A 27,929-nucleotide genomic window follows, 5' to 3' on the forward strand; every position below is an offset into this window, starting at 1 on the left:
CTTATTTTCACGTTCCTTAATGAAATGAATCATCACTTTTTTTTTTGCTTAAGGTGTCATGAATTTCAATTAGAATGGAATACATTTAATGCTATTTTAATTTTTGTATTTATTTCCTACTATATCTAGTATTTCCTACTATATCTTCACTACATTGTATGTATCTATGGTACATTTGTCTCCTTCAATAACACATCTATGCAAAAGGAAAAAATTGGTATATGTCCTGATATTTCTAAGTTTTTGATTAAATAGAACTTTTAAAATTTTTTCTAATTAGTTATATGATTTTAAAAGCTACATATGTCTTTGAGGTAACTAATGTATTAACGTTGAATTACATAGCACTGTTGTAATATTATTCTACTACATTATCTGCAAGATCTTTGTAACATCTTCGACAAAAACTGACAGGTAAATGGTTCCTTTATAGCAGGGTAATCATATACATTCTGAACAGCACTGAATTCAAGATAGCCCTAAGTAGGAATTTTCCAAAATCTATGACTGCTCTAACGTAGATATAATTACTCCATGATCAGATCTGGGTAAAAAAAAAACTACCCTGCTGCTATAGGAGCAGTGAGAATAGTTCTGGCAGCATGAGAGAGGCACTACTGAAATCTTACACTGCAGCAACATAGATGGAGATATTTCCAGAAAGCAGGGGGCAATGATGTCTCCAGTCATTTCCAAGAGACACAGGCACATTTCATGCAAAAGCCATCTAATTTCAGTCCCCCAATCCACCACAACACAAATTTTTGAGAGAACACAAAGTGACAGGAATCTGGTAGAAACAACAATATTTGGGAGGAAAAGGTGTAGACTCCTCTGTAAATAATCTTGGAAGGCAAAATCACATAGTATTAATCTGTTCCTGAAGAAGATGGAAAAATAAGAAGTTATATAGGTTTGATTCCCAGAAGGAAGAAACAGAGAAAGGGAGGGATGGAAGAATTCAGGGAACAAGGGAGAGAAGGAAGGAAGGATGGATGGATAGATTAGCTTTTGATGAAGTTACTGACTTACAGTTAGTAGACAGGCTTTAAGAGAGATGAGATGTGAGATAATGGAGCATTCACTATTCAACATATTTGTCTAACACATGCTAAAGGCTTAAAAAAAGCCAGGAAGAAATCTAATTTGTATAAATTAGTGCATATTACAAAACTTAAATAGATTAGCAGGAGACAGCAAGAAGGGAAAGTTTCATGGTTGGGCTGGTTAATAGGTACAAAGAAGGGGATTTGGGGGATGTATAACAAAGGACTCTTGCAGAGACACCAGAGAAAATGTATCAATTATCTGGAAGTCTGTCCTATCTACAGCATTTATGAGTTATATGTCAACTAATCTATATATTTTTTATTTACAAAGAGAAGCAGACATCTTCCTACCATTCTGGGAGACCCCATTATCCACTGTAGCTCAAAATTTCCTAACCTTTGTAATACCATGATCTTCATTTCTAATCTACTGGCCATACATGACTTCACTTCTTAATTTTTTTTTTTTTTTGGTACTGAGGATTAAACCCAGAGTTATGTTACCACTGAGCTAAATTCCCCATCCTTTTTATTTTTTTGAGACAGGGTCGGTTGCTGAAGCTGATCTCAAACTTGAGATCCTCCTGCATCAACCTCCTGAGTCACTGGGATCACAGGTGTGTGCCATTGCTTCTGGTTGCTGCTTAAATCTTGAACCTTCTAGAACCTGCTCTCAGATTACAACCTTCTACCCCTGCTGTTCACTCCCCATCAATAGTCCAAACCCCTACCTCAGGCAAAAATAAGCTTTTGAATTCCTCTAACATTCTGTTCTTCAATTCTTCCATTTTTCTTTTAGTGTTTATCTCCTGCAAAAATTCACTCCCTTTCCTGTGTCCCACAATTCCACACTTTAAACATACTCTTGCCAGAACCTTTACTCAATTTATGACCTATCTGCTATATTGGCTCTGAAAATATGTTATTGTTGACTAAGACATTGGTCTCCCTCCTCAGTCCTAAATGTGTACTAAGAAACACACAAAACCAATTTTATTTTATTTTATTTTTTTATTGGTTGTTCACATTACAAAGCTCTTGACATATCATATTTCATACATTAGATTGAAGTGGGTTATGAACTCCCAATTTTACCCCAAATGCAGATTGCAGAATCACGTCGGTTACACATCCACAATTTTACATAATGCCCTATTAGTAATTGTTATATTCTGCTACCTTTTCTATTCCCTACTATCCCCCCTCCCCTCACATCTTCTCTCTCTATCCCATCTACTGTAATTCATTTCTCTCCTTGTTTATTTTCCCATTCCCCTCACAACCTCTTATATGTAATTTTGTATAGAAATGAGGGTCTCCCTTCATTTCCATGCAATTTCCCTTTTCTCTCCCTTTCCCTCCCATCTCATGTCTCTGTTTAATGTTAATCTTTTCTTCCTGCTCTTCCTCCCTGCTCTGTTCATAGTTGCTCTCATTATATCAAAGAAGACATTTGGTATTTGTTTTTTAGGGATTGGCTAGCTTCACTAAGCATAATCTGCTCTAGTGCCATCCATTTCCCTGCAAATTCCATGATTTTGTCATTTTTTAGTGCTGCGTGATATTCCATGGTGTATAAATGCCACATTTTTTTATCCAATTTGTATTTCTTTTTCAAATTTTTTTTTACTCAGTTTTTGAGAAGTGGCATGAATGTCTTTCCTACTCTAATCTCAGTCACCTTAGAAAAATCATATAAGTTACAATGAATAGATATCCAAAAAATTCTTACGCCTATTAGCAGTGAGTACCAATTTCCTCTTTCTGGTAAATACTAATCTACATTCTGTCTCTGATTTTCCTATTCTATATATTTCATTTAAAAGGATTCATACAAGATATGGCCTTTTATGTCATGTAGTATATTTTCTAGGTTCATCTGTGTCATGGCATGCATCATCAGTACCTCATTCTTTTTAATGGTCAAATAGTATTACATTGCTGAATGTATCTTCATTTGATTACCCATTCATCAGTTTATGGACATCTGAGTTGTTTACATTTTTTGCATACTTTGAATAATCCTGTTACCAACTTTTGTGTCAACATATTTTCAGTTCTCTTGAGAATATACCTAACAGTGGAAGTGCCAAGTCATATGGTAATTGTGTTTAACTTGTTGAGGAAACCGCTAAATGTCTTCCATAGTGGCTGCACCATTCACCTCCTACAGACAATGCCTGGCAGTTGTAATTTCTGCAAATCCTTGCTGATACTTTTTATTGTTTACTTAAACAATAGCAGCTACTCTATGGAATGTGAAGTGGCATGGCATACACCCCCTCAATCCTGCCTCCCGTTATTAGGGAATGAACCAAGGCTTTTAACACCGAGCTACATATATGTTCTCCTATATGTTGACACAGGGTCTTTCTGAATTTCCGAGGCTGGCCTTAAACTTGTGATTCTACCGTCTCAGCCTTTCAAGTGGCTGGGATTATAGGCATGTGTCAATATATCTGGTTTTTACATCTTAAAATTAATTCTTCCAAACCATTATTATAGATGGTATTTTCATTTATTTATGGCTTTTTAATTTCTTTCAATGATGTTTCAAAGTTTTCAACGTGCAAGTCTTTAACTGTTTTTGGCTAAAGTTATTCCTAAATATCATATTTTAAAAATTTAATTGTAATTGGAATAAAATACACATAAAATTCATCTCAACCTATTAAAGTGTTCTGAACAGTAACATCAAGTATATTCAGTTTGATTTGCTAACATTATCACCATTCATTCACATAATTTCATTTACCTTGAAAAGCTAAAATTCCTTAGTCATTAAAAAAAATTACTCATACTTCCTCCTTCACATTTGGCCTCTGGAAACCACTATTTTACTTTCTGTCTTTCTGTTTGATTACTCTGTGTATCTCATGTAATTGGAATCATGTAGTATTTATCCTTTAATGACTGGCTTATTTCACTTAGCATGATATCCTCACATTTTACCTGTATTGTATCAGAATTTCATTCCTTTTTATTAATGCTGAATTATATGCTATTACCTGTACACATCACAATTTATCTATTCATCTGCCAATAGACTCTTGAGTTGCTTCAACATTTTGACTACTAAAACTAATTCAGCTATGAATATGGATATTAAAACAAATAATTTTTGAGTCCCTGCTTTTGATTCTTTTTGGTATAAAAGCAGAGAAGGAACTAGGATCTGCATCAGCTCACAATTCTTAACAGTATTCAAGGGTGCTAATTTCTACACATTCTTAATAACACTTGCTATTTTCTAGTTTTGTTATTTCCTGTCCGAATGGATATCATGTGTTATCTCTTTGTGGTTTTGATTTGCATTTTCATAATGATTAGTAATATTGAGCATCCTTTCATTTTATTACTATATTATACTTTTTGATGCTATCATAAATGAAACTGTTTATCCACATAGTTACCTTTCTAGGCATTTTTATTTCTTCACATGATTTTAAGTCACTATGTATCCTTCTCTTTTAACCTGATTCTTTTCTGTATTTCTTATAAGGAAAGTCTATTAGTGATAAACACCTTCAGTTTTTGTTCATCTGAGAATGTGATAATTTGTCCTCCCATTATATAGTTTTGCTAGATGTAGAATTATTGACAATATTTAAGAATTTTTTTTCTGAACTTTGAATATATGATCACATTGCATATGGCCACAATGGTTTCTGAGTAGTTCTCAATCTTATTATTCCTTGTATAGGGTGAATCACTTCTCTCTTGCTGATTTTAAGGTTCTCTTTTGTATTAAGTATTTAATAGTTTCATCATACATGCAGACGTGAATATCTTTTAGCTTATATGAATTTGAGTTCACTGACCTTCTTGGATATACAGACCAATATTTTTCACAATATTTGGATAGTTTTTGCCATTATTTTTTTGAGTATACTTTCTGCCTCATTGTCTTTCTCCTTTCCTTCTGAAATCCTAATTATGTATTTTTTCATACGCTAGATGGTGTCCCACAGGTCTCTAAAATTCTGTTCACTTTTCTTCCCTCTTTTTTCCACCATTCTTTACATGAGACAATCTCCCTATATTCAAGTCCACTGACTATTTCTTCTCTTAGCTTAAATTTGTTTTGATTCCCTCTAGCAAATTTTTTATTTTGGTTATTGTACTTTTCAACTCCAAATGTTTCCTTTTTACAATTTCTGACCCTTTATGGAATTTTTCAACATTCAGATATCATTCTCATATGTTCCTTTAATTCTTAGACATATTGCCTTAACTCATGAAACAGATATAATAAAGACATATTTATAATGCAACTTACAATGGTTCAGTTTATAATTTTTCAATCTGATAATGGAAAGGCAAACCCATTATTTTTTTCACCCTCAGTACAATACTAAGTAACCTCAGTAGGTTACATATATTAAATGCATTTCAATTTGTAATATTTTCAACTTACAATAGGTTTATTGGGACATAACCTCATTGTATGTAGAGGGGCATCTGCAATAAACATCTTTGCTTAGAAAGTCCAATGTGATTGCTTTCTCAGGCAGATTCTGTTGATATGGCTTTTTGCTTTGTATGGGTCAAATTATTATTTCTTATTGTCTCGCATTCTTTTCTTAAAAATTGACATATTAGTAAAATATGATCCTCTCCTTTGTAAGACTTGTTGTTGTTCATTGCTCACTGAAGGACTTTTTAAAACTTAAAATTTTTAAAGTCTGTGTTCTTTGTCACATGTGGTACCTGAATTGTCTATTTCATTAGCTTTATGGTCAGTTGGATAATGGTTTCCTTAATGTCTGGATTCAAAAAACTCTCCAAGGAAGTCTGTGTGTGAGTGGGAGCAGCCATTATATATTAAACAATCCCATTAAAAAAAAATCTCTACTTTAGCTTTCACTTCTGCATCCAAGGTCAGCAGGGGCTGAGAGCTAAAGGACTTCTTAGGTCTTTCCAAAGCATGTGCATAGTCTCAAGGTTGTATATAACCTTTTAGATTTCCAGGAATATGTTAGAGCTTTTAAAACCTTCTCTAAACACATTTTCTCTGTGTTCCTCCCCAGTTTGTTGGTCTACTGTTCACCCAACTTTCTTATCTATCACATCAGGCAGAAGCACCTTAAGATATTAATATTTTTGAAAAGTGCCCCCAGGAAAAGCAGCTTAATCCACACTGTATGAGTACTGAATTAGGAGAAATAAAAATGAAGCTGTTAAGCCAGTCTTCCAAAAATCCAACAGATAGGCTAGAAAAAGTAACTAATTATAATTCTTTGCTAATAAGGTCCATTCTAATCCTTCTGCATTAGTAATATAAAGCGGGCTTTTAAAACAAAAATTGCTCCCATTGAATTGGGGAGTTAGGGTGTAAGTTAAATCACAACATCCCTTTCTCCTAATTCTTATATTTTTGCTATATGTACAATTATTCAGAATTCCTTTTGGTACACAATACCTTAACAATTTTATACAACTTCATTCTAATTTTCATTGTTAGTTTTATTCCAATTTTTCCCTTTTTGTAGATGATCTATTCTTTCTTTCCAGGTGGTTTTATTTGTTCATTTTCTGTGTCCTCTACTTTTGGAACTGTGCATTTGGCATGGATTTCTTTTTATTTATCCCATTTGAAATACACTGTGATTCCTATATCTTTGTATTCACATTTTCATTCACTTCTGAATAATTAATAATAATTATCTTTAAAAGTATTTCATTTAATCTTTATTCCTTCTTTCTTCAATTTTGCTACCTGTTAAATAAACTTTCTCATTCCATGTCCATATTTCTTAACATCATTTAAATATTTTTCACCCCTTTATCTTGTGAGATTTTGGGTAAAAACTTTTAAAAATAAAAGTTGCAATGGATTATTTACCTCCACATTAATCTAATCTGATGAATCATTAATACAGTTTTTTCCAACTTATGTGTGTTTTAATTCTGCAAGTTGCAATTTTTCTAAACATTTACTTTTTTCAATTTGATATTTCTTTTTAAAAATTTTTTCAATTGCCTTTTAAAATGTAAATGAGACCAAAAATGCATTACAATTCTTATTACACATATACAGCACAATTTTTCATATCTCTGGTTATATATGAAGTATGTTCACACCAATTCAATTCAATATTTCAGAAATTGTTTATTTTTTCCATCTTATCTCTTATCAGTAGAAAAGCTTTATTCCTATTAAGGAGAAATAATCAGACTGTATCCAAGGCCTTTACTTACAGAGAAAAACCAAAGTAGCCACCAAAATATTTCAATATTAAAGTACAAGAAACACAGTGGGGAAATATTGCAGAGTTTTATCTTAGATGCAAAGCTGTATCTGAAGCTCTGCTAGTACTTGGGTGTGATGAAGGGAAGAATGCATCTGCAGAACTGAAAGAGACAGCTGTGTTTTACATGTATTGAAGCACCATAGCTTACATGGGCAGTTATGTATTTTCATGCTGAAGGCAAGAGGCAAGAAAAACTAGCTTACAGCATTAGGCTACGTTACAGAGGGCTCAGCAGAGAAGCTGACTTCCCCTTGCTCATGCTCAATGAAGTCTCTGCAGACCTCAAAAGCATCCTCAAGTAGTGAGCTCTCTGAACTGGTGCCATGGTTCAAAGGCACTGACCCATCAAGTTCATAGAGGTGGCCATCCATGTTGATAAACAGAATGAAATGAAAATTGACTATCATTATCATTACAATGGCCTTCCTGTGTCATGGCAAGATGGGATGCTGGAATGACCTAATCGTTTTCAAAGCATTTCACTATCTCTTCATGAGACATCTTCATTTCAGAAACAAATTATATCAGGAATGATTCATCCTCAAACTAAAGTCTGTTTTGATTACTTGCCATTGCATGTATCAGCCTGATCTTACCACAGGAGTTCTTGATGGTCTGTTTCATGAAGTATATTTTAGGACTACCTTCTTGTCCTTCAGTTCTTCAATTTCTTTTTCCTGATAGTCTCATGTTGGGTCATAAGAGGAAACAGTAGCAGCAACACAGAAGCAGGCATAAGCTCCAAGGCCAAAGGCGAGCAAAAAGACCTTGGCCAGCACTTCCTTTAGCATCCCTGGCTTAATCTCTTTTGACTTGAGCTGCATCTTCACAAGGATGGGAGCAGCCGCAACTCAGAGAATAGGAAGCACTATTTCTGCTTATTTTTAATTATCTCTTCATATTCATTATATTCTGTGATATTTTTCTTCATTTATTTTTTTCCATTCTGACCTTTGCAGTTCTCAGAGATCTAAATATTTTTTCCCTCTTGCTGACTCTTGTGCCTATTGGCTTTTACTATACTTGTCATCTTGGGTTGTGACTTCATTTCTGGTCAGGTGTTCCACAAACTCACCTTGAGTGCATCTTGTACAGATGGTTTGTTTTTGTTTCTGGTAATAAAACTAGACTATTTCAAACTCCCTTAAGGATCTTTTATTTCTGGCTTAAAATCTCCACAGCATTGTTACCTTAGACATATGCTCTGAAGGACCTCCTCCTTAAGGCAGTAACTTAAAAGTGTGGGATGGTGACTCTGGAGAAGTCCTAAGGCATATAAGACCCAGGATGCTTCAACAAAAGTTTACACAATGTAGAAGATAAATATTCTGAAGCAGGAGGTAACCTCAGAGCACTGTTTGCTCTGAAATCCCTTTTTGTAAGGTGGCTTCAAAGTATCCTATATCAATTAACCACCAACTCTTGCCGATTTTACCTCTTTAAAGGAAAATTCATTTAAGTCTGCTAACTCCTTTCATTGACATTGCTTTATTTAAGCCTTTATCCTCACTCAACTGAATTAAAACAGTCCCGCAATTTTTCTCTCTTCCTCAAATCTTATATGCTTCCAATATATTTCTTCACTTTTCACTTCATTTCTGTGGTTTTGGAGTTTAAACCCAGGCCTTTCCATGCTAGACAATCTCTCTGCCACTGACGTACATCCTTAGCTGCACCATTAACTCAAACTTTTCAGTGACTACCCATAACACACAAGCTAACAAACTCATTATGATATACAGATAGATACCTGTTCTACTATTAGAACCTTACCTGCTGCCACTTTAATATATGCCTTCGGTGTTTGGAAAACCCTTTGTGGTTTCTTTGATGAGTGATGACATTTCACAACTTTTACATGAGCTATTTTTTTCCTTCTCACCATTTACAGTCTCTCCTTCAAATGGAGCTAAGAGATGCCCTTAATCTCTCAAATGTTCTGGGCATTATAATGTATATGACACTTTCGATTTTCTTCTTTCTTTCTAGTTTTTTAATTGACATATAAAATTGTATATTATGTACAATGTAAATCATGTTGTTTTGAAATATGCACATGTTGTGAAAAGGTTAAATTGAGGTAACTAATATATGTATTACTTTACATACATATCACTTTTGTGATGTTTATTTCTTTTAAAATTAGTCCTTTTCTCTTAAACTGTAAAAATCAATAAACTTGGTACTTATGCCTATTCATCTTTGAATATAGCATGATTTGCATGGCAACTAGCATGAAGTATGAACTTACCATTGTACATGGCTAAATGGTAAATACTGAATCAATGCATGACTCTGTCATGTGGGAAGGAGGGGGGTCAAAAAAGAAACAGACTTTTAATGATGTCTTTTTTTTCATTATAATAAACTCTGTGGGATATTTTGTGCACAGAAAGTGGAATAAATAAAATTCTCAGGTAACTTAGAAATATCTATTAGAGGACATCTGCCTACTTATCTATTGTACATGTTACATATATTACAACTGTATACAACAGAGGAAGAGAATGAAATGGTCTTAATCTTCTAATACAAATTTATTTCTCAGAAGAGGTAGTAAAAGGAAACAATGTGCTTAATTCTATTTACTTCTGTTCCAATAGTATAGTTGTCACTGGATACTGGAAAAAAAATAGAAGAAGTCAGGAGATAAAACAAAGTATTCTATGCCAAGATGGTATCAGCAAAGCAAGTTCTGATGTTCTAGGAATTATCTGACTTTATGCAGTTTGTTTAAACTGATTAACTTAGATATGAGACACTGAGATCCTGAATTTTAAATATAAATAATTTCTATAATTTGGTGAGAGAAACAGAATGTATCAAGAGAGGTCAAATTGGTTTTTCACTGTCAATGGATAAATGAGGGGGCAAAAGACAGAAGAAGTTTGTGTCTAAGTTTTTCTGTTTACATTAGCAGCATAACCTTGGACAAATAATTTTGTGTCTGAATTTCAGTTCCTCCATTTAAAAATGGGGGGTATATTCTTAAATATCTTCCAAACTAGGAGAGTATATATTCAAAATGTAAGATTAGATTCAGCCAAGAAGGTAGACTTTGATTAGAAAATGAACTGGGGAACACACAGTATATACAAACCCTCAGTGTTATTACTTAAGAATCTCAAAATGGAGGCATATAGTTTCTGGTGACAGTGAAAGGTACAGTGCTGCAGAATCTGAGAAGCTCAATTTGTCCTTGTGCTGCAGTCCTTTAATAAAGTCACATGAGGAAAAATTTATAACTTTTATGTTGGAAATTGTTTACAAGCTTCTGGCTGTACTGGTCTTTGAACCAATTAAGAGCCAACAAGTCCCAACCTGGTGAAAATAGCTAAATCAATGCCTAGTAGTCTCTGAGAAGTGTATCTCTGTTCCTACCAAACATTTTCTCTAAGGAAAAAAAAAAATATCTCATAGGATGTCTAGCAAGCTTGAAGATATTTGCAAAGACTTTCTAGTTCAGAACATAACAAGATAACAAAGGAGATGCTGGCTTAACATTGTTAGGTTAGATTCATTTCTTAGGTCTTCTAATACTGGTTCATTGTTTTATTTGAAGAGTGTTCTATAAAGACAAAAATCTTCTGTTTTATGCTTATTTAACAAGAGGAGTCACTCCAACCAGTTCATAGTTCAGGAAGGTCAATTTTTATCAAATCTCCTACTTTCCCCCTTGCTAGTTTCTTTGTGACCATGGTTGCTTAGCTAATTACTCTTCTGTGTAAAACTGTTTTCAATGAGTTAATGGCTTCATGGAGGGCTTAGATAATTTACTTATCTAGTAGTTTGATGTGGATTAGAAAACATTGTTTTCAGAATAGTGGGACAATTTAAAATTGTTTTAAGACATATTCAGTAAAATCCTAGGATATCAATTTACAACTGTGATTGTCAAATTATACCCTATATAAAGAAAAAAGATAAGAACTTTAAATCATAACCCTCTTTATACATACAACACGTTTTAGCAAACATGCATCTAACAAGAGACTATTAAATCCTTTTTTTCATCTTTTCCTTTTTTTTAAATTTCCAAAATGGTGAGAGCAATACAGGTTGTCCAGTTAGTTAAGGCTCAGTATAACAATTTCAAAATTTCTAGTCAGAAGATTTGCTTGAGGTAGGGTTTAACCTGGGCTATACAAATCAAGCTCTTGGCTTAAATTCTGTGATTACAAGTAAAAAAAGTTAGAGTGGTAACATTTAGCACGGAGCCAATGCAAACAAATATAAAGTCTGAGAAGAGATGGAATAGGATTTTTGTACTGACAGCAATAAGCTCAAGATTAAAGACGTGGCAGGACTGAAGAGGAAAGGGTTTTCTTTATATATTTTATTCTAATTAACATCTAATAATAAGAATAGAGAAATGTGAATTAAAATTATGAAAATATTTGGGAGAAAATTTGAAAGCAAACAGGCATAACAGTAAAAGGAGACACAATATGATATATTATGCCAGGAAGGAATGCATATGCTACTTTAGATCCTTTGGTAAAATTTCCGAGCTGTTCTGTGTTCCGTCAGTGGTACAGTTCCATTTCAAAAAGAAGAGGGCTGCCATCACGTGAGGCAAATACTGTGAATATAAGTACAGTAAAATCTTTCCCCTTGATTAAAAATTTAATTTACTGCTAAATTTACCAGTATAAATTCTAAAATTCACAATGTTACAATAATGTAATCTAAAATATATTGCTTTAGCACAAACTGAGAGAATAAATGGTATGGCTTTTAACATTACTGTTTTAACTAACTAAATAGTGCAATAACTGGAGGAATCCTCTGATCAGTATTTTTTTCCTACTATAGGTATATGTATGTGTCAGCATTTTGCAAAATGCACTACATATGATGAGGAAATAGTGACACTATCATATTGAAAATACAGAAGACTCAACTCTGCTCCTGGATGAGATGTGGAATGTACTCTAATTACCTCCACTTTTTCTGGAGTTATCAAAACCTAACTGAGGACCACTTAAGTAAATACTATTAATAAAAGCAAATGATATTTCCTGAGTTCTTATTTTATATCAGGAACACCAAGACCTGATTACTTACTAGGCTAAATTACAGTTATCATCTCACTTGATTCATACCTCATTTCCTATGTTAGTAGATGAACACAATTATGCCCATTATAGATAAGAAACTGAAGCTTAGAGAAATTCAGCAACTTTTCCCAAAGTCAAACAGTTTACTATGCCTAACTCATCAGTCTGGTTTAGATTCTACCAGATCTTCCAGAAAGCAAGAGAGGGCAAGAGACAGATTCAGGCAATCATTCATACAATATCAATATATTGAGGGATTTCTTGATGTTAGTAAATGAAAACAAAATAGATGTGTGACACAGGGGTACTTTAGGTGCCCAACTGTGTGAAGGCCAGATAAGCAAAGATGTTACACAGCTTGAACATTATAAAAAATGAAGTATGGATTGTTTATCATTTTAAAGTCTGAGGTATGATTTACATATAATAAAATTAACCTTTTTAAAAATGCACAGTTCAATGCATTTTGACAAATGCATATTTTATATATCATAATCAAGAACCTTTCCATCATCCAAAAATGTTCCTTTGTGCCTTTTTTCTAGCTATCTGCAGCAACCAGTGAACTGTTTTCTATGATTTTATCTTTTCTAGAATGTCACATAAATGGAACCAGATTTTTGCTATTTGGCTTCTTTTAATTCCCATAAAGCTTTTAAGTTCCATATATGTAATTGTGTATATCAGTGGCTCCTATCTTTTTAAATTCCTGATTAGTATTACATTTCAGTGATGTACTTACCAGTTGGTGAACATTCGGATTATTTTCAGTTTGGGGCTGCTATGAGTAAAGTTGATATAAACATTCACATACAGGTTTTCATGTGGACTGAGGTTTCCATTTTTCTTGAGCAAATACTGAAGCTTGAAATTACTGGGTCTTATGGTAAATGTTTGCCTCATGAGATATGAGAATTTTCTAAGTGGGTATACCATCCTGCATTCCCACCCCCAAGACCCAAGTGTCCTAGAGACTTCGCATTTTCATCTGTCATGGTGTTGACAATCTACTTAATTATATGCAGTATTGTAGGTATGTACTGCTCTCTAATTGTGGTTAAAAATTGAATTTCCCAAATTGATAATGATGTGGAACATCTTTACATGCAGTGAGCAGCCATTTGTATACTACAATTTTTTTTGGTATAGTATCTGTTCAATTTTTTTTGTCCAATGTAATTTCTCTCTTTCTTTTTTAAATATGGCATTATTTTTTAATGGCTCTTCTAGGTTCAATGCACAAGCCTAACTGCACTTTTATAACACACATAGGAAGTCCTATATCCCTGTGCTCCAGGGGCTTCTTTATGCTCTGTGCTGCTAAAACACTTTTGTTTCTTACTTTCTTTTGACATTATCAATAGTAGTATGAACAACAAACCCACTTCTAAGGATGTTCCCTGAGTAATGTTTTTAATGTAACTAGAAATAATTATTCTGTGTTAATAAATTATCATTTTGCAGTAATTATTCATCAGTTTATTCATACTCAACTTCTGCAAAGGAGGTAGGCTTCTCACTGCTCATCTCTCACACAGTCACTTTCATTAACTCCAAGTTTATGCTCCCTCTTTTTTGCAAATATATGTGTATATATATGTGTATGTGTGTAATGTGCGCACAGACACACATGCACACCGTATATACATAGTCTTTATTCCCCTTCTTTTTTAAAATTTATTTTTTAGTTGTAGTTGGACACAATATCTTTATTTTATTTATTTAAATGTGGTGCTCAGGATCGAACCCAGGGTCTTGAATGTGCTAGGCGAACACTTTACCGCTGAGTCACAATCCCAGCCCCCTTTCCCTTCTTTCATAAAAGGTAACATTTTAGAAAATTGTTCTGCATCTTGTTTTTTTAAGTAATGCTATCTATAATATATAGTAAGTTATCTACTTTTTATTTATTCATATATAAAATGTAGACAACTGATTGTGAGGATTAACTAGAAAGACACATGTAAGGCACTCACTATAGGAATAAGGCAGAATGAAATGCTTCATATGTTAAAGCCCAGTTTCATGTTGTCCCTATTCCCATTTCCTGCCCTATTGATAATACGGCTACAACTCACACCAGACAAACGCCTCATTAGATTGTAGATTAAAACACCTACAGAAGTCAGGAAAGCACAGACCATGCCAATTTAAACAACTTGAGGCTTTCTTCTTAACCATGTTAATTTGGAATTTTGGTCCACCCATTTGTAATCTTGGGTCCAGGAGGACCAGTCAAAGGAATAGCTGAGCTGTTCCAGGTTGTATTTGTGCAATTAGCACTTTGAACTCAGGCTATTAACACAGTCTTGGAAACAAACTCCCAGAGCCCAAGGATGGACTAGGTTGGGCTCTTGATTCTACAAATGCAGTTCAGCAAGCCCAGCCCAAAGGACCTGTTTGCAAGACTGCAAATCAGCCCACTGGAATCCATGGGACAAAGAAATTCATGACCTGAGTAGGAAAGTAGTATAGGGTAAGGTTAGAGTAGGGCCTGTTTTCATTATTAATTTGTAAGATCTAGATTCTCTTTCCTTTCATTGACACATCTTTACAGAAATACAGTACTGTCTGATTACTGTAGCTTTAGAATGAGTCTCAAAATCAAGTAATATAAATAACCCCACTTGTTCTTTCACATCATAGGTCCTCTGTATTTTCACAGAAATTTTAAAATTGGCCTGTCAATTTCCATCCAAAACAAAACAAAATGAAAAGACCCCCCAAATTTGCTGGGATTTTGATTAAGTATGTCTGGAGAGAATTAACATGTTAACAATGTTTGGTTTTTGGACCCATAAACACAGTATTATGTTTGCATTTATTAAAAAGGTTTTGGAGAAATATTTTTTAGTTCTTATTGTATAAGTCTTCCGCATATTTTAAAAGTAATTCCTAAGTATTTTTGGTTTTGGCACTATTATAATTTTTTATATTATACTTCAATATCTTTTATGAAAATTTTAATATAGTTTTAATTATATTTACTATAATGTTAATATATTTAATTTAAGACAGTATTGATTTTATATCCTGTGGTTTTGCTAAATTTTCCTAAGTAATTTTGTTTGGGGAACTATTATAATGCTATTATTTTATATTTCAATGTGTTTTATGAAAATTTTAATATATTTTTTATTTTAATATCTTTAATATAACATTATTTATTTTAATTTAATACAGTATTGATCTTGTATCCTATGATTTTGCTAAATTCATTTATTAGTTTTAGTGCCTTTCTTCAGGCATCTTAAGATTTGTTTATCTAAATGAACTGGACTTCAGTCAAATGCTGAATACAAGTGGTGAGTGAAAAAAACCTTGTCTTCATTTTTCACTACGAGGAAAGCATTTAGTCTTTCACCATTATGTACGACATTAGGTTAGCTATGTTTTTGTAGATATCACATAACAGATTGAGAGAGCTCAATTTTCTAGTTTAATGAAAATTTTTAATCATGAACAGCTGCATCTATGAAACTGACCACATACATATATTTTTTTCTTTTTAGTCTTGATTTGGTATGTTACATTGAAAAATAGTTTTGAATATACCAACTTTGTACTTCTGGACTAAACAACTCTTGTTCAGGATATAATTCACAGATTGCTGGATCTGTATTGTGAAACCATTGTAAATATTATGTATACATGTTTAAGATGGGTATTTATATGTAATTTCATTGTTTGAAATGTCTTTGGTGCTGGTATCAGGATTAGTGAATCACATAAAATGAGTGTAACATGTCATTTTCTGAAAGACTGAGTATATCATTGGTATTATTTTTTCTTTAAATTTTATGGAAATATTTAAATATTTTTAACATCTACTCAGCACATAAGTACATTGTTTTTCTTATATTTTGCTATAAATAAAGATATCTGAGGTTTGTTGTAACAGATTATTTTGAAATCCTGTTTGTAAGTAATATTTTTAAACATGAAAAACACCTGTTCTTGTATAGAGTTCCATAAAATAAGTATATAAGAGTAAGTTTCATACTCTACATAAGGATAACTGTCATAAGACACTAAGTTTACCTAGCATTAAGTAAACTACTAGTTATACTTAAAAATCAAAAAGGTATTCACTATGTAGACATAATAAAACTCGAAGATTATGATAAAAATATGTCCACATTTGTTGTATTAGGTAATAAACATAATGTCATTTTCTGTTGCAATAAATTTTGATTTTCACAATAAAAGTCAGGAATCATTTTTCTTTTGATCCCACACTGTGAGCCTATAGTCATTTGGGTCCCCCTCCTAAAAGTAGCTTTCTGTGTTCACCACTATCCTCTGGAGGAGTACTGTTTTGCAAAATCACTGTAATTTTTATCATTTCTTTTTCATACTAGTCATATATTGCCTATAATATTTTTCTGCATGTAAATTCTAACTTCTCAATTCTTGGCTGAGGTTAAGAACCATATGCAAAAATATCTCTGCTTAAAATAACCAAATAATTGATCTTTTATAAGACATTATTCAGTTTTTTTCACATGTATTTTAGTCAGAAGATGCTAAGAGCTTCAGGAATACGTGTTTGTGTATATATATTACATTTGTAGTTAAAATACAATAACAAGTTTTTCTTGTTATCTAGCTGGGTCTATAACATGTTAAAAACATAGTATTCTGGTTTTCCAACGTTAATCTATACAACAGCAATTGAGGAAAACTATCTATGTGTTCTCCCTTTAACAACACATGAACTAATCAGTTTATAACTCAATATTCAAATTTCCTTGCTACCTTGGGAAAAGTTCCTAACATTGGCCTAGATTAAGAATCTATGATACAGGCCATAATTATATTCATGTCTTTTCTCACTGCTCATTCTATTACTTCACCTCTCATCTTGGGCTAATCCTTGGACTGACCATGCAAAACACCTATGCTTTCATGTTATTGTAGTCCCTCCCATGACCTGATAATTCACTTTCTTCTGAATTTGTGTTTAAACAACATACCAGCCACAAATGCAAAGGCTAACATCAAGTTCCTCTGGTGACAAGTTAATCTTAGTTATAAGAGGCATAAATCTTAATAAAAGTTTCCTAATAAAGACATGACTTTTGCTTATGGCAAGGAAGCCAAGAATAATAAAAACAAAAGTATGTTTCTAAGAAAAAAGAAACAGAAAAATATAGCACAGAAATGAATTTACCAAAACAGAGGATTGTTATCACTGGCCAGCTTATTTTTTTTCCTTGTCTTTTTTATATAAAGAACTTTAAATGTTTTATGAAATATTACTTAACTCACACCAAAGTTAAAATAATGGTGCTTAGGAGAGAGTATATTTAAATTTGTTCTCAAAAGAGAAAATAAACTCAATACACATGTGAATGCATAAATATTTTAAATATGAATAAAATATAGTTTACAAAAAAGTTATGATCACTAATGTGATGATTTGAATGTGTCCCCCAAAGTTCAATTGTTGAACTGTTAATCCCAATGCAACAGTGTTGAGAAGTGGGACTTCAAGAGGCGAATAGGTCACCCTCATGAATGGATTAATGCTGTTATTGCAGGAATCAGTTTGTTATAAAAGCAAGTTCAGCCTCTTCTTGTTCTCTCCTGACCTCCCTTTACCTCCAACTCCCCATGGGAAAACAGAGCAAGGAGACATAAGCCAGATGCTGGCCCCATGATCTTGAACTTTCCAGCATCCAGAACCATACACCAATAATTTCTGCTTATTATAAAATACCCAATATCTGGTGTTCTGTTATAGCAACATAAAAAAAACTAAGACAACCAAATTTGAAATATATTTCCTTATTATTTGAAATTTATCTATTATTAAATGGCAGTTATTTATTTTAGGTTTGTAAAAATAAATTTTATTTGTCATCAATGTCTAAGGTTATAGCTATAAATCAGAAATACTGCTTAAGGTCTATACATGTTATTTTATAAAACCACAAGGTATTTTTCATATATTTATAAAACTCGGTGCTTTTAAGTTATACCTATAAAATAAATAAAAAGAATAATAAGAAAAAGTTATAGATCAGGCTCCATATTAAAACAATATGGAGATGGAACTTCTGTTTTCCAAGAATTTCCAGAGATTCAGTTAAAAATTACACCAGAATATCAATTCTAAGAAAAAAAATCATTGTAGTTTTATAAGTTACTAGGTTTTGTTCATTTGTTGTTTTTGTTTTTAAATATACTTTTTGCCAAATCAAAGACACAAGAAACAATCTTAAACAACCAAAACTTAATTGTTTAAATATTAAACAGCATTTGTTAAATTAAATAACACATTCAATGTGGGACCATATGATTATGAAAGAATTATACTTTGGTACAAGATAAAAAAAATCTAAGCAATGGATGCCATATACTTTCCTTTATTCTAAAGAGCAAACTACAAATTGTAATCTTGTGATTCTCAGTTAAATTCAGTGCTACACATGAATACATTTTGGTTCTTTATGCTAAATATTCATTAATTATAATCTATATTCTTTTCAAAAGAATGACAAAGGTTTATTTTAGACAAACAACTAATTTATTTTAAAAGATGGCTCAAATTTCATACTTTAAAAATTCTTCCTTATTTGCCTTATTATTTAATTCACATTTTAATAATTTAAATTCCAATTATTACTGCCAAGATATTATAGGCAATTTTACATCCCATTAACCTTGCATTGTTTTAATTATAAAGATCCTTTGTTAGATTCCTTTAAATGATCCAGTTTATAATTTCAGCCTGTCCTGGGGAGTATTTTAATTCAGCTGCACATTCATCAACTGTTTTTGTCCTGTTAATTGTAGACAACTGCACAATTGCTTTCTCCAGCTATGATTGATGAACTGTATTCACAAGTGTAGCTGTTAAGTAGGATAAACATTTATAACAATTTCCACTTAAAGATTTTTTATCTTCATTCCCATAAGGACAAATTAAAGACTGATATTCTAACAACCAAGGGAAAGCATTTTTTTAAATGTCTCATTTTAAACCAATTGAAAAAGTTAAGAAATATGTTATCTGTCCTTGCAAACAAGATAAAAGTATGTATAAAGTATATAATTTGTGTGTAGCACATAGTAGGCATTAACAAATAGCAGCCAGAAAACCAGTAATGTGTATTTTCTTTAAGTGGATCCCAATTATCTGTATATGACACTTTTTCAACCAGAATTTACTAAATTTGTGAAAGCAAAACATCTAAATTAAAATAAATGACCCAAACTAAAAGTGAGAGAGAAATTCTGAACTCGTTCTATATGTAACAAAATAAATACTTTCAGTTTTAAATGCCTGTTCATAACAGCAACTATAATAAATGCCATATGTATTATTTTGAACCTTTTAAGAAACTAGGTAAGAAAGCTTCTACAATATTCCACATATGTGAAATAATGATCTTCACAGGAAGACCAAGTCAAATGCCTAGAGTCTAAGAGTTTATCAATGGGAGAGCAGATATTTGAACTCAGTATAAATAATATACATATGCTACATATTATACTAGGCACTGTGAAAATAGTCATAAAGATGCACTGCAAGTACTTCCGTAAAGAAGTACTACCAAAAAATGAATCAGTGCCAACACCATGCTATCATAAATACTACCCACTTGGAAATGGAGGTGCTGGATGATATCTACTCTGGATCAGGGTGGGGAGGGCAGGGATGCACTGAAGAGATAGTTTTCACTAAAGTGAGATAAACGAATGTGTTAAAACACACACCCATCCTCCTTGTACTGTGGACTTCTGGGGAAAACAACACCATCAAAAATAGCAACTTCAATTTGCTCACCCAAATCATCCTGCAATCTTTCATGGTTTCCTTAGTCTTTCCCCTCCTATGTTTTTCTACATTGGCTATTTTAAATATTCTCTACTTTATTCACTACTCTTCTCAAATAACATACACCTCTTCCAACTTCCTTCACTGTCCTTGGCACTTCAAAGGGAAAGTACAAGGTATCAAGAGAATTCTGCTGAGTTCTTCTACTAATTAAAATGCCTGCATCATTTCTCAGTGCTCTTCCATGAAAGTCCAGTTCTATCACCTTAGTTCATCAAAGACTATACTCTTTTAATATTGGCTTCTTCCCCTTCTATCATATTCTTCCCCTTCTACCGCATTGGTTTCTTTCCATCAACATTTAAAAATACTCAAATCCTTCCTTTGAAAAAATAACTATTCCTCCCAAATTAAATTATATTTACCTCCAGTAAACACAGTATCTTTCTCCATCTTGGCCAACTTCTTTATAGAAGAAATACTTGCCATCTGCATTTTATCTCTCACTGCCTCCTGTATCATATATCTTACCCATTCTTTGGATCACAATGACCTAGCAATTTTTCCCCCAACAACTCTAGGTAAACCACTGTTTTCTCAAAAAATTCTTCCCTTAGGCTGATTCATACTGGAGTAGGGAGAGGGAACATGGGAGAAATAGACGAACTCTAGATAGGGCAGAGGTGTGGAAGGAATGGGAGGGAGTAGGGGGTTAGGAGGGATGGTGGAATGTGATAGACATCATTATCCAAAGTACATGTGTGAAGACACAAATTAGTGTCAACATACTTTATATACAACCAGAGATATGAAAAATTGTGTTGTATATGTGTAATAAGAATTGTAATACATTCTGCTGTCATTTATTTCTTAAAAATTCAATTAAAAACGCCTCCCTTAGTTATGGGATCCCATAGCATCCTCTATTATAATTATGTCCATAAATACATAGTAGAAGCCTGCTGTCCCTCTAGACTGTAAGCTCTATTAGGGTAAAGCTTGGGTCCACACTCAGCATCTATAATACACAGGTACCCACCAGGTAAGTATAGATGGATCACCATTACTCTCCTGTGACTGCAGCCAGTGGTCTTTTTAATTCTGTTAAAAATCAACATTTTCCCCTCATTCCTTCAATACATATTTGTTATTGCTAGCTAGATACTAAGTACTATTCCAGACTCCAAAATGTAGTACCAAATAAAACAGTGAATAAAATGCAAGTTCTTAAGAAAATTACATTTAAGTGGGGGAGACAGATGTAAACAAGTAAACAAAGAAGATAATTTGAGATAATGTCATTAACCCATTAAAACAAAGTCAAGCCACAATGGTACAAAGACTCAAGAAGACTGCCAGGGGAGTCTCTGTGAGAGAGTGTTACTCAATGTGATTCCTGCAATATAAAAATAGCCAAACACATGTAGATGCAGGGTGAAAGGATTACCATTCTACTCATGCTCCCTGAGCATCTTGTTTCCTTCATAATTTACAAAGTGCAAGCTGGAGTCTCCTAAATCAAAAACTCCATTCTATCTCTCTCTTTGGAGAGCTGAAGATTCAAATGCCCTGGAATCTATTTAAATAACATCTGTAATTAGACATTTCACAGGTGCTACAAGTACAATGTACACCAAAGTGAGAATACCTCCAAACCAACTCATGGTTCTCCTCTTCTCTTATTCTAGCTAAGTGAACTATTTTTATACTTACTCTAAGATAACTAGTTGCTAAAGCCAAAAATTGTTATCCTTGATTTTTTTCTTATTGGTCCATGATACTATCATCTTCAATAGGATTACTGAAACCTCACATAGTCATGCGCCCCCAAAATCCATTCACCAAACTGAAGGCTATATCTAACCTTTTCAATTACTCCCAGGCATTCTTTGCAAAGTTTACAAATGATTTCATGGCATGTCCTTTGCCAATGACCCTTTCCCTGAAGGTATTCCTCTTGTCTCTATGTGTCCAGTGTAAAACCTGCACTTTAAATAGATACTGGCTGTCATGAAATAACATTTGCAGTAACATAATTTGCTATCTTTCACCTCCAGGCCTTTGCACTCCACCATTCCCTCTGCCTAAAGTTTTATTCCTCTATTTTATTTTTTTCACAATTGGCTATTTCCTAACCATGTTCCAGGGCTTATCTAAGATGACATTCCATTTTGGATGATACAGTTTTGTAAAACTCTTAAAACCACATTCAGCCTCCAGACTAGGTCAGGGGCCCTACTCTTTGACTGCACCAACACCAATATCATCTTTCTCACAGCATGCCTGCGTTATTTTATGTTTATCTAATGTTTGTTTTTCCCCCAAAGTCAGAATCATGCCTGTTTTGTTCACTTTTGTACCTCTGGCTCTTATGGACAGTGTTTGATAGACAGTGGGTGCTGAGAACATATTTTCTCATGAATATATGATTTGATCTTAAAAATTTATAGCTATTTGTATTTGAATTTTTATTCTCAAAAATCCTATTTTATTCTTCCCAAGGAACAGTTGCTATGAAAAATGGAAACATAAATGTATTTATTTATTTAAAGTCAATACAATTTTATTGAAGGAATATATCATGCTGTGATTCCTTCTACTGCCTCATACTTATTTCCTCTGAAGTTTGAGTTACAATATATCTTCAGGAGAGTCCTGCCACTGAGTTTTATTGGGCTTCTTTTATTTCTACCTGAAGAATATATATACTGATAACAATTTCAAATTCCTCATTTAGGATCTTTGGGCTCTAATTTCTTTAAGCAATTTACTTCATAGTCATTTTTAGAGTGGATGGATTGGCTCCATTCTCACTCTCTGATTCCATCTTTAAACATGAATGAATTAAAATCATATTCATTCCTAAGTGATCACACTCAAGTGTAGTACAGATTTATAGGACATTTTTGTACCTTCAACTTCAAACATTCTATCCTCAAGATTTAAAGCCTTTCTTAAAAAAAAAGTCATTTTGAAGTACCATATCAACATGAAAATTCTAAAACTACATCAGTGTAACTAAAATTTCCTTCAGTTCTTCAGACCTGGAACCTCTATGTGTATTTATCACTAGCACCCTCACTTTAAAGTGTCTTAGATATCATAATATTCCTTCTTATGAATGTCAAAACTCATACTGAACCATGAGTTCTGGATTGCAAAAGAGGATTTATTTTCTTGCAACTGTCTGAGTCTTTGTTCACAAGTTAAAACAAAAACATACAAAACCATTGCCATGAAACATATATTAAGGATAATATAAAAATATTATGGTGAGTCTTTTTTAATTAAAAATTTAAAATAAACTTTATAACTACTTTCTCTACTTCTAACTCCTTTCCTAATGGAAAATAAAACCCAAACTCTACCACTGTATAATAAAACTGTACAGAAGCCTAATACCTCTGATAGTAGCAAATTTGCTACCACCTCTTTTTCAAGCCTATATTTTATTTTAATTTAAGTAATGGATGTTTGATTTTCTTAACTCTTAGGCAAGTTAATGAGGATAAGATAATTTATTCTTTCACTCACAAATAAAATAAAATAATGGCAAATTGGCATATATATGTGAATTCAGAGTTATTTCTAAAACTGACATAACAATGATGAGCTATGGGGAATTTTTTCTATCTTCTTATTTCCTAAAAATAGATAATAATTATTACCAATTCCTATCATGAGATTTCATGAGAAATACTGATTTTTTCATTAAGTATCAAGGTGAAGGATATAAGTCAGTTGAGCTGTTATAAAAACAAAAGGTATTTCTTAAAATATAGGATGATGCTGGAAGAAAAATGAGTAATACTTAAACATTTTAAAATGGGTTTTGTATGCCATATAAAATCTATTTTTAAAGGAACATTTTTTCATGACACCCTCCTTGAAGAAAAAGATGTTTTACATATACAAATTTTATTCCTTTATCAGTCTCATTAAATCTAGTTACATTTAAGAAATGAACAGGTTATATCAAATTCTCAGGAATTATTTTGCATAGAGTACACTATATAATACAGGATATTCAAGTTGTAAAAGATATAGGTCTTGGGCTGAAAGAAACTATGTATGGTGAGCAAGGTGACAGCTACATCTGTCTTACCATGTCCACCTCCCATAAAATAATCGCAAAAATCATAGTGAACAACTACTAATTACAAAGCAATAAATACAACAATGATTTCAAACATAATTTTGCTTATAACATCATTTAATAATTGTATGTATCAATTCCTAACAAAGACCTATAATTTTTATTTTAACATCCTTCACATTTCAACTGGATGCTTGAGTGCACGACGCTCAGATAAAACTATGTTACATGAACTAATGAGAGGCTGAGGGAGGAATACAGAGCATCGCTCTTAAAACAGATGGGGTGGCAGATGGGACTGCAGATTGGATTCACTTGATCTGTGTAAAACAACTTTACTACCCAGTAAGATGTGGCTCAGATCTCACAGAAACCTTATAACCCTTTATTTCCTATATGCCTTTTTATCAAAAAAATGTTTAACATTTTAAACTTTGTTAACTTAAAGTTTAAGCACCTGTGTGATAAGTTGTTTAACTAAAAGCATATTTTCTTACACATTTCTGGAACAGATGGTAGAAAGGAGCAGTTGCCCAGTGTAATAAAATGTAAACTGACTATTTGCCCCCCAAAATTGTAAAATTAATTACCTTCCTTCATTGATGAGTTCAATAAATGCAAGTCCTGCATTCTTCTGAATAGAATTCTGCCATTCCTAAAAAGAGCAAATATAAGAAAAATGACCATGTAAATGAAAATATCACCTGGTTTAAGGAACATACTGATGCTATTAATACATCCACATTATATAGTTTCTGAATGTATTTACAAGATTTTAACAAATGTTATTTTATAAGAAATCAAATTCTAAAATGTAGTTCTATATTACATAGTTTAAATAATATTTTTAAGTTCCCAGAAAATTTTAGGCTTGATGCAGACAGAGGAGGAAAGTGGGACTGCAGGTACAGCGGGCTCCCAGCACAAAGCTTCCTTCCGAAACAGTCCAATGACCAGAAGTGACCTCATATGACTATAACCGTCTAGAAATTTTCAGGATAGAAAACTTCAGTCTCTAATATAGAGATTTTCTTTAAAATTATAAAACAAAAATTAAAAACATAAACTCTATATTAAATTGGCATGGAATTGAAACATTTTAATTATATGTGTGTACCAAATGATTGAAATTCATCCAAATAGACAAAAGTGATAAATACTTTTAAAATTTGAAATCAAAATATCTACTTCATATTAAATTATAATTAATTAAACGTATTGCATTCTCTCTTTGCTAATTTAGAATATACTTGTGAATCTGGCAATTTCCCAGGGTCAAAGTCATCATTAGGAACTCAAATGATTATTACATAATGTTTTAGATTGGGGAAGCATATTGCTAATTTTCTATGCTTTGTATGGCAAATAATATGATTTAAACATCTATTTTTGTTTGTTTATTCAAATAATTTCAACTTTATAAAATATAGCTGATAAGTAGTACTTTTTGATTAAAATTTATATCCCTTTGAATAATTAACTGATCTCCCAGTTCCCCAACACACACACACAAATATAAAATATCACTATTAACTACATATATATGTAAATTCCTATTACTTCTCATCTATAGATTCTTCTCTCCCCATTATCTATTTTCTTTATTTCTTTGGGTATGATTTTTTTTACAGTAAAGTATACTGTCATTAATTGTGAATTTGATGACTTTCAAAATACATACAAATATATCCCATTGATGCAGGTTCAATTGTTTGCCCCCAAAAGATATGTTGGAGTTCTCTATTTACTAATAACTGCTGGCCGCTGTTGTCTTGTCCATGAGTTTAGCTTTACAAAAATCAATCTGCTTGTCAACCCTTCATTTTACTCCTGATCACATTCCTTTTTAAGTCTTTGCACATATGCCTAATAAACGTGGTCCTCCAAAGTACAAATTTGAATGCATAAATATTCCCTGCTCTAATGAAATGTATGAAGAACTAAAGAAGGAACAAATTATGAATCTACATTTCTGAAGTAGAGAGAATCAACAACTTGGAAAGAGATATGGAAACCTGGAGAGCGTCTAAGGTCACTGGGTCCTGAGTACCATAAACATCTAATTATAATGTACCCAAATAACAATACTGCTACTCCATTTAACAGAATTTATTTAAACTTTCAAGTCATTCCTATTGATAACAACCAAAGAGGGCTCCTTCTTCAAATTATAACATAATGACTTACTATCATCATTTTCTTAGATAAGACCATAATATATACTATATTTGGTGCAAACCAAGATCCTACAAAATTTTCAGATTTCTTGAGAACTTGACATTTATTGTGTTACTAAGTTACAGAGAAAACTGATTCTATGTAAGAAGAACTAAGCCACCAGGAAGAATAGATTCTTACAAACTACTAGCTTTTTATATGACATTGTTTGTATACAAAGGATCTTTTATCAGCATAACCTGCTAAAAGGAATAAAAGTTTCAATGATGTTTCACAGAGTACAAATTCCATTGTTCCAATGCACTCCAAATAATACCTGCCTAAAAACAGAGTAAAATGTTTTAAAAATTCTTTTGAGATCAAACTAATATATCTGCAATCTACATTTAGACAATGAGAGACTAATTTACAACTTTTGATATGAGCTAAGATATGGGCTTTAAAGGATAAGAGAGTCAATAAAAGGATATGAACATAAGACTTTATTAAATAAATTTGTGTTTTAGAAGAGTAGTTAGTTATCTTTTTTTTGAGCAAGAGGAAAGAATAGCAATTGATTTTACAAGCCTTTCCAGAAAGAAGAGACTAGGAATGCAACATAGTACTTTGAATAGGGAAATGGAAAATAAGAGACATTACAAAGAAGAGATACTAGGACTAGTTAAGAATTTAGATTTAGGGTTGGAATAGAAGAGTAGAATGAAGTAAGTTATTAAGTTTTCAGTGTGTTTGAGTAGGAGAATGGTATTTTATCATGAAAATACTTGAGAAGGATACATTTTTAGGGAAAATCGTAAACACTGCCGTCTTTAGTTAATATTTGTTGGATATAGAGGGATGCTGATATATCAAAAATAAATGTGGGACCTGGAATTATTTGCATGGAAATATTAATTAATGCATGGCATAAGATGGAAGTCTCCTAAGAATAAACAATAAGAGGATCAAAAGACCTAGTCTGAGTCTTGGCAGCATCCACAATATATGAGACAAAAAATAGCATTTGAAAGAAAGAGTAAAATAACTATCAAAATTTAAAAACAGAGGCAGGATATATTGCATTATTCAAAAGAAAACAGTCTATAGATATACAGTAGCTCAGGAAAACAAAATGATAAAGGACCCTTTAATCACAAATATTACTTTCAAAGTCATTACCTGGAGTCCTGTTGGCAAACTGACATGAAAGATACAGACCCAAATGGCAGTAAAAAGATAGTGATGGTCGGGGTGGGGAGAAGGGGAAAACGAGAAATAATAAAGAAACAGAAATCACTGTATTAACATAATTTCAGATACATAAAGATACTGCTGATAAAAAAACAACTTTAGAAAAAAAGATGAAAATATCTCCCAGGAAACAGAACAAAAGGATACTCAAATGCAATTAAAAGACAGCAATAGACAACAAAAGAGATAAGGAAATTAAGAAACTGGAGGTTCTTCCTTTGAACTGCTAGCATCCATTGAGTAGGAATTTTGGGAAGAATAAATAAGAGATATGGA

General features: G+C 32.5%; 1 protein-coding gene, 1 non-coding gene and 1 pseudogene across 6 annotated transcripts in view; all 3 read right to left on the reverse strand.

Annotated features, from left to right (window-relative positions):
- Positions 1–27,929, reverse strand: part of Nbea (neurobeachin) — a 603,852-nt gene that overhangs the window by 268,710 nt on the left and 307,213 nt on the right. For all 5 annotated transcript variants that reach the window (XM_078016116.1, XM_021730370.3, XM_021730357.3 and 2 more), the window contains one exon: positions 24,836–24,900. In XM_078016116.1, the coding sequence (XP_077872242.1) occupies positions 24,836–24,900 (65 nt within the window). The remainder of the gene's footprint in view (positions 1–24,835; positions 24,901–27,929) is intronic.
- LOC101977602 (ubiquitin carboxyl-terminal hydrolase isozyme L1 pseudogene) lies at positions 7,111–9,351 on the reverse strand (annotated as a pseudogene).
- LOC120888784 (small nucleolar RNA SNORA40) lies at positions 23,254–23,384 on the reverse strand. The gene has a single exon (XR_005732471.2). It is a non-coding gene; the product is annotated as a small nucleolar RNA SNORA40 (small nucleolar RNA).

The sequence above is a fragment of the Ictidomys tridecemlineatus genome, chromosome 6, assembly GCF_052094955.1.
Source record: "Ictidomys tridecemlineatus isolate mIctTri1 chromosome 6, mIctTri1.hap1, whole genome shotgun sequence".
Taxonomy (NCBI): Eukaryota; Metazoa; Chordata; class Mammalia; order Rodentia; family Sciuridae; genus Ictidomys; species Ictidomys tridecemlineatus.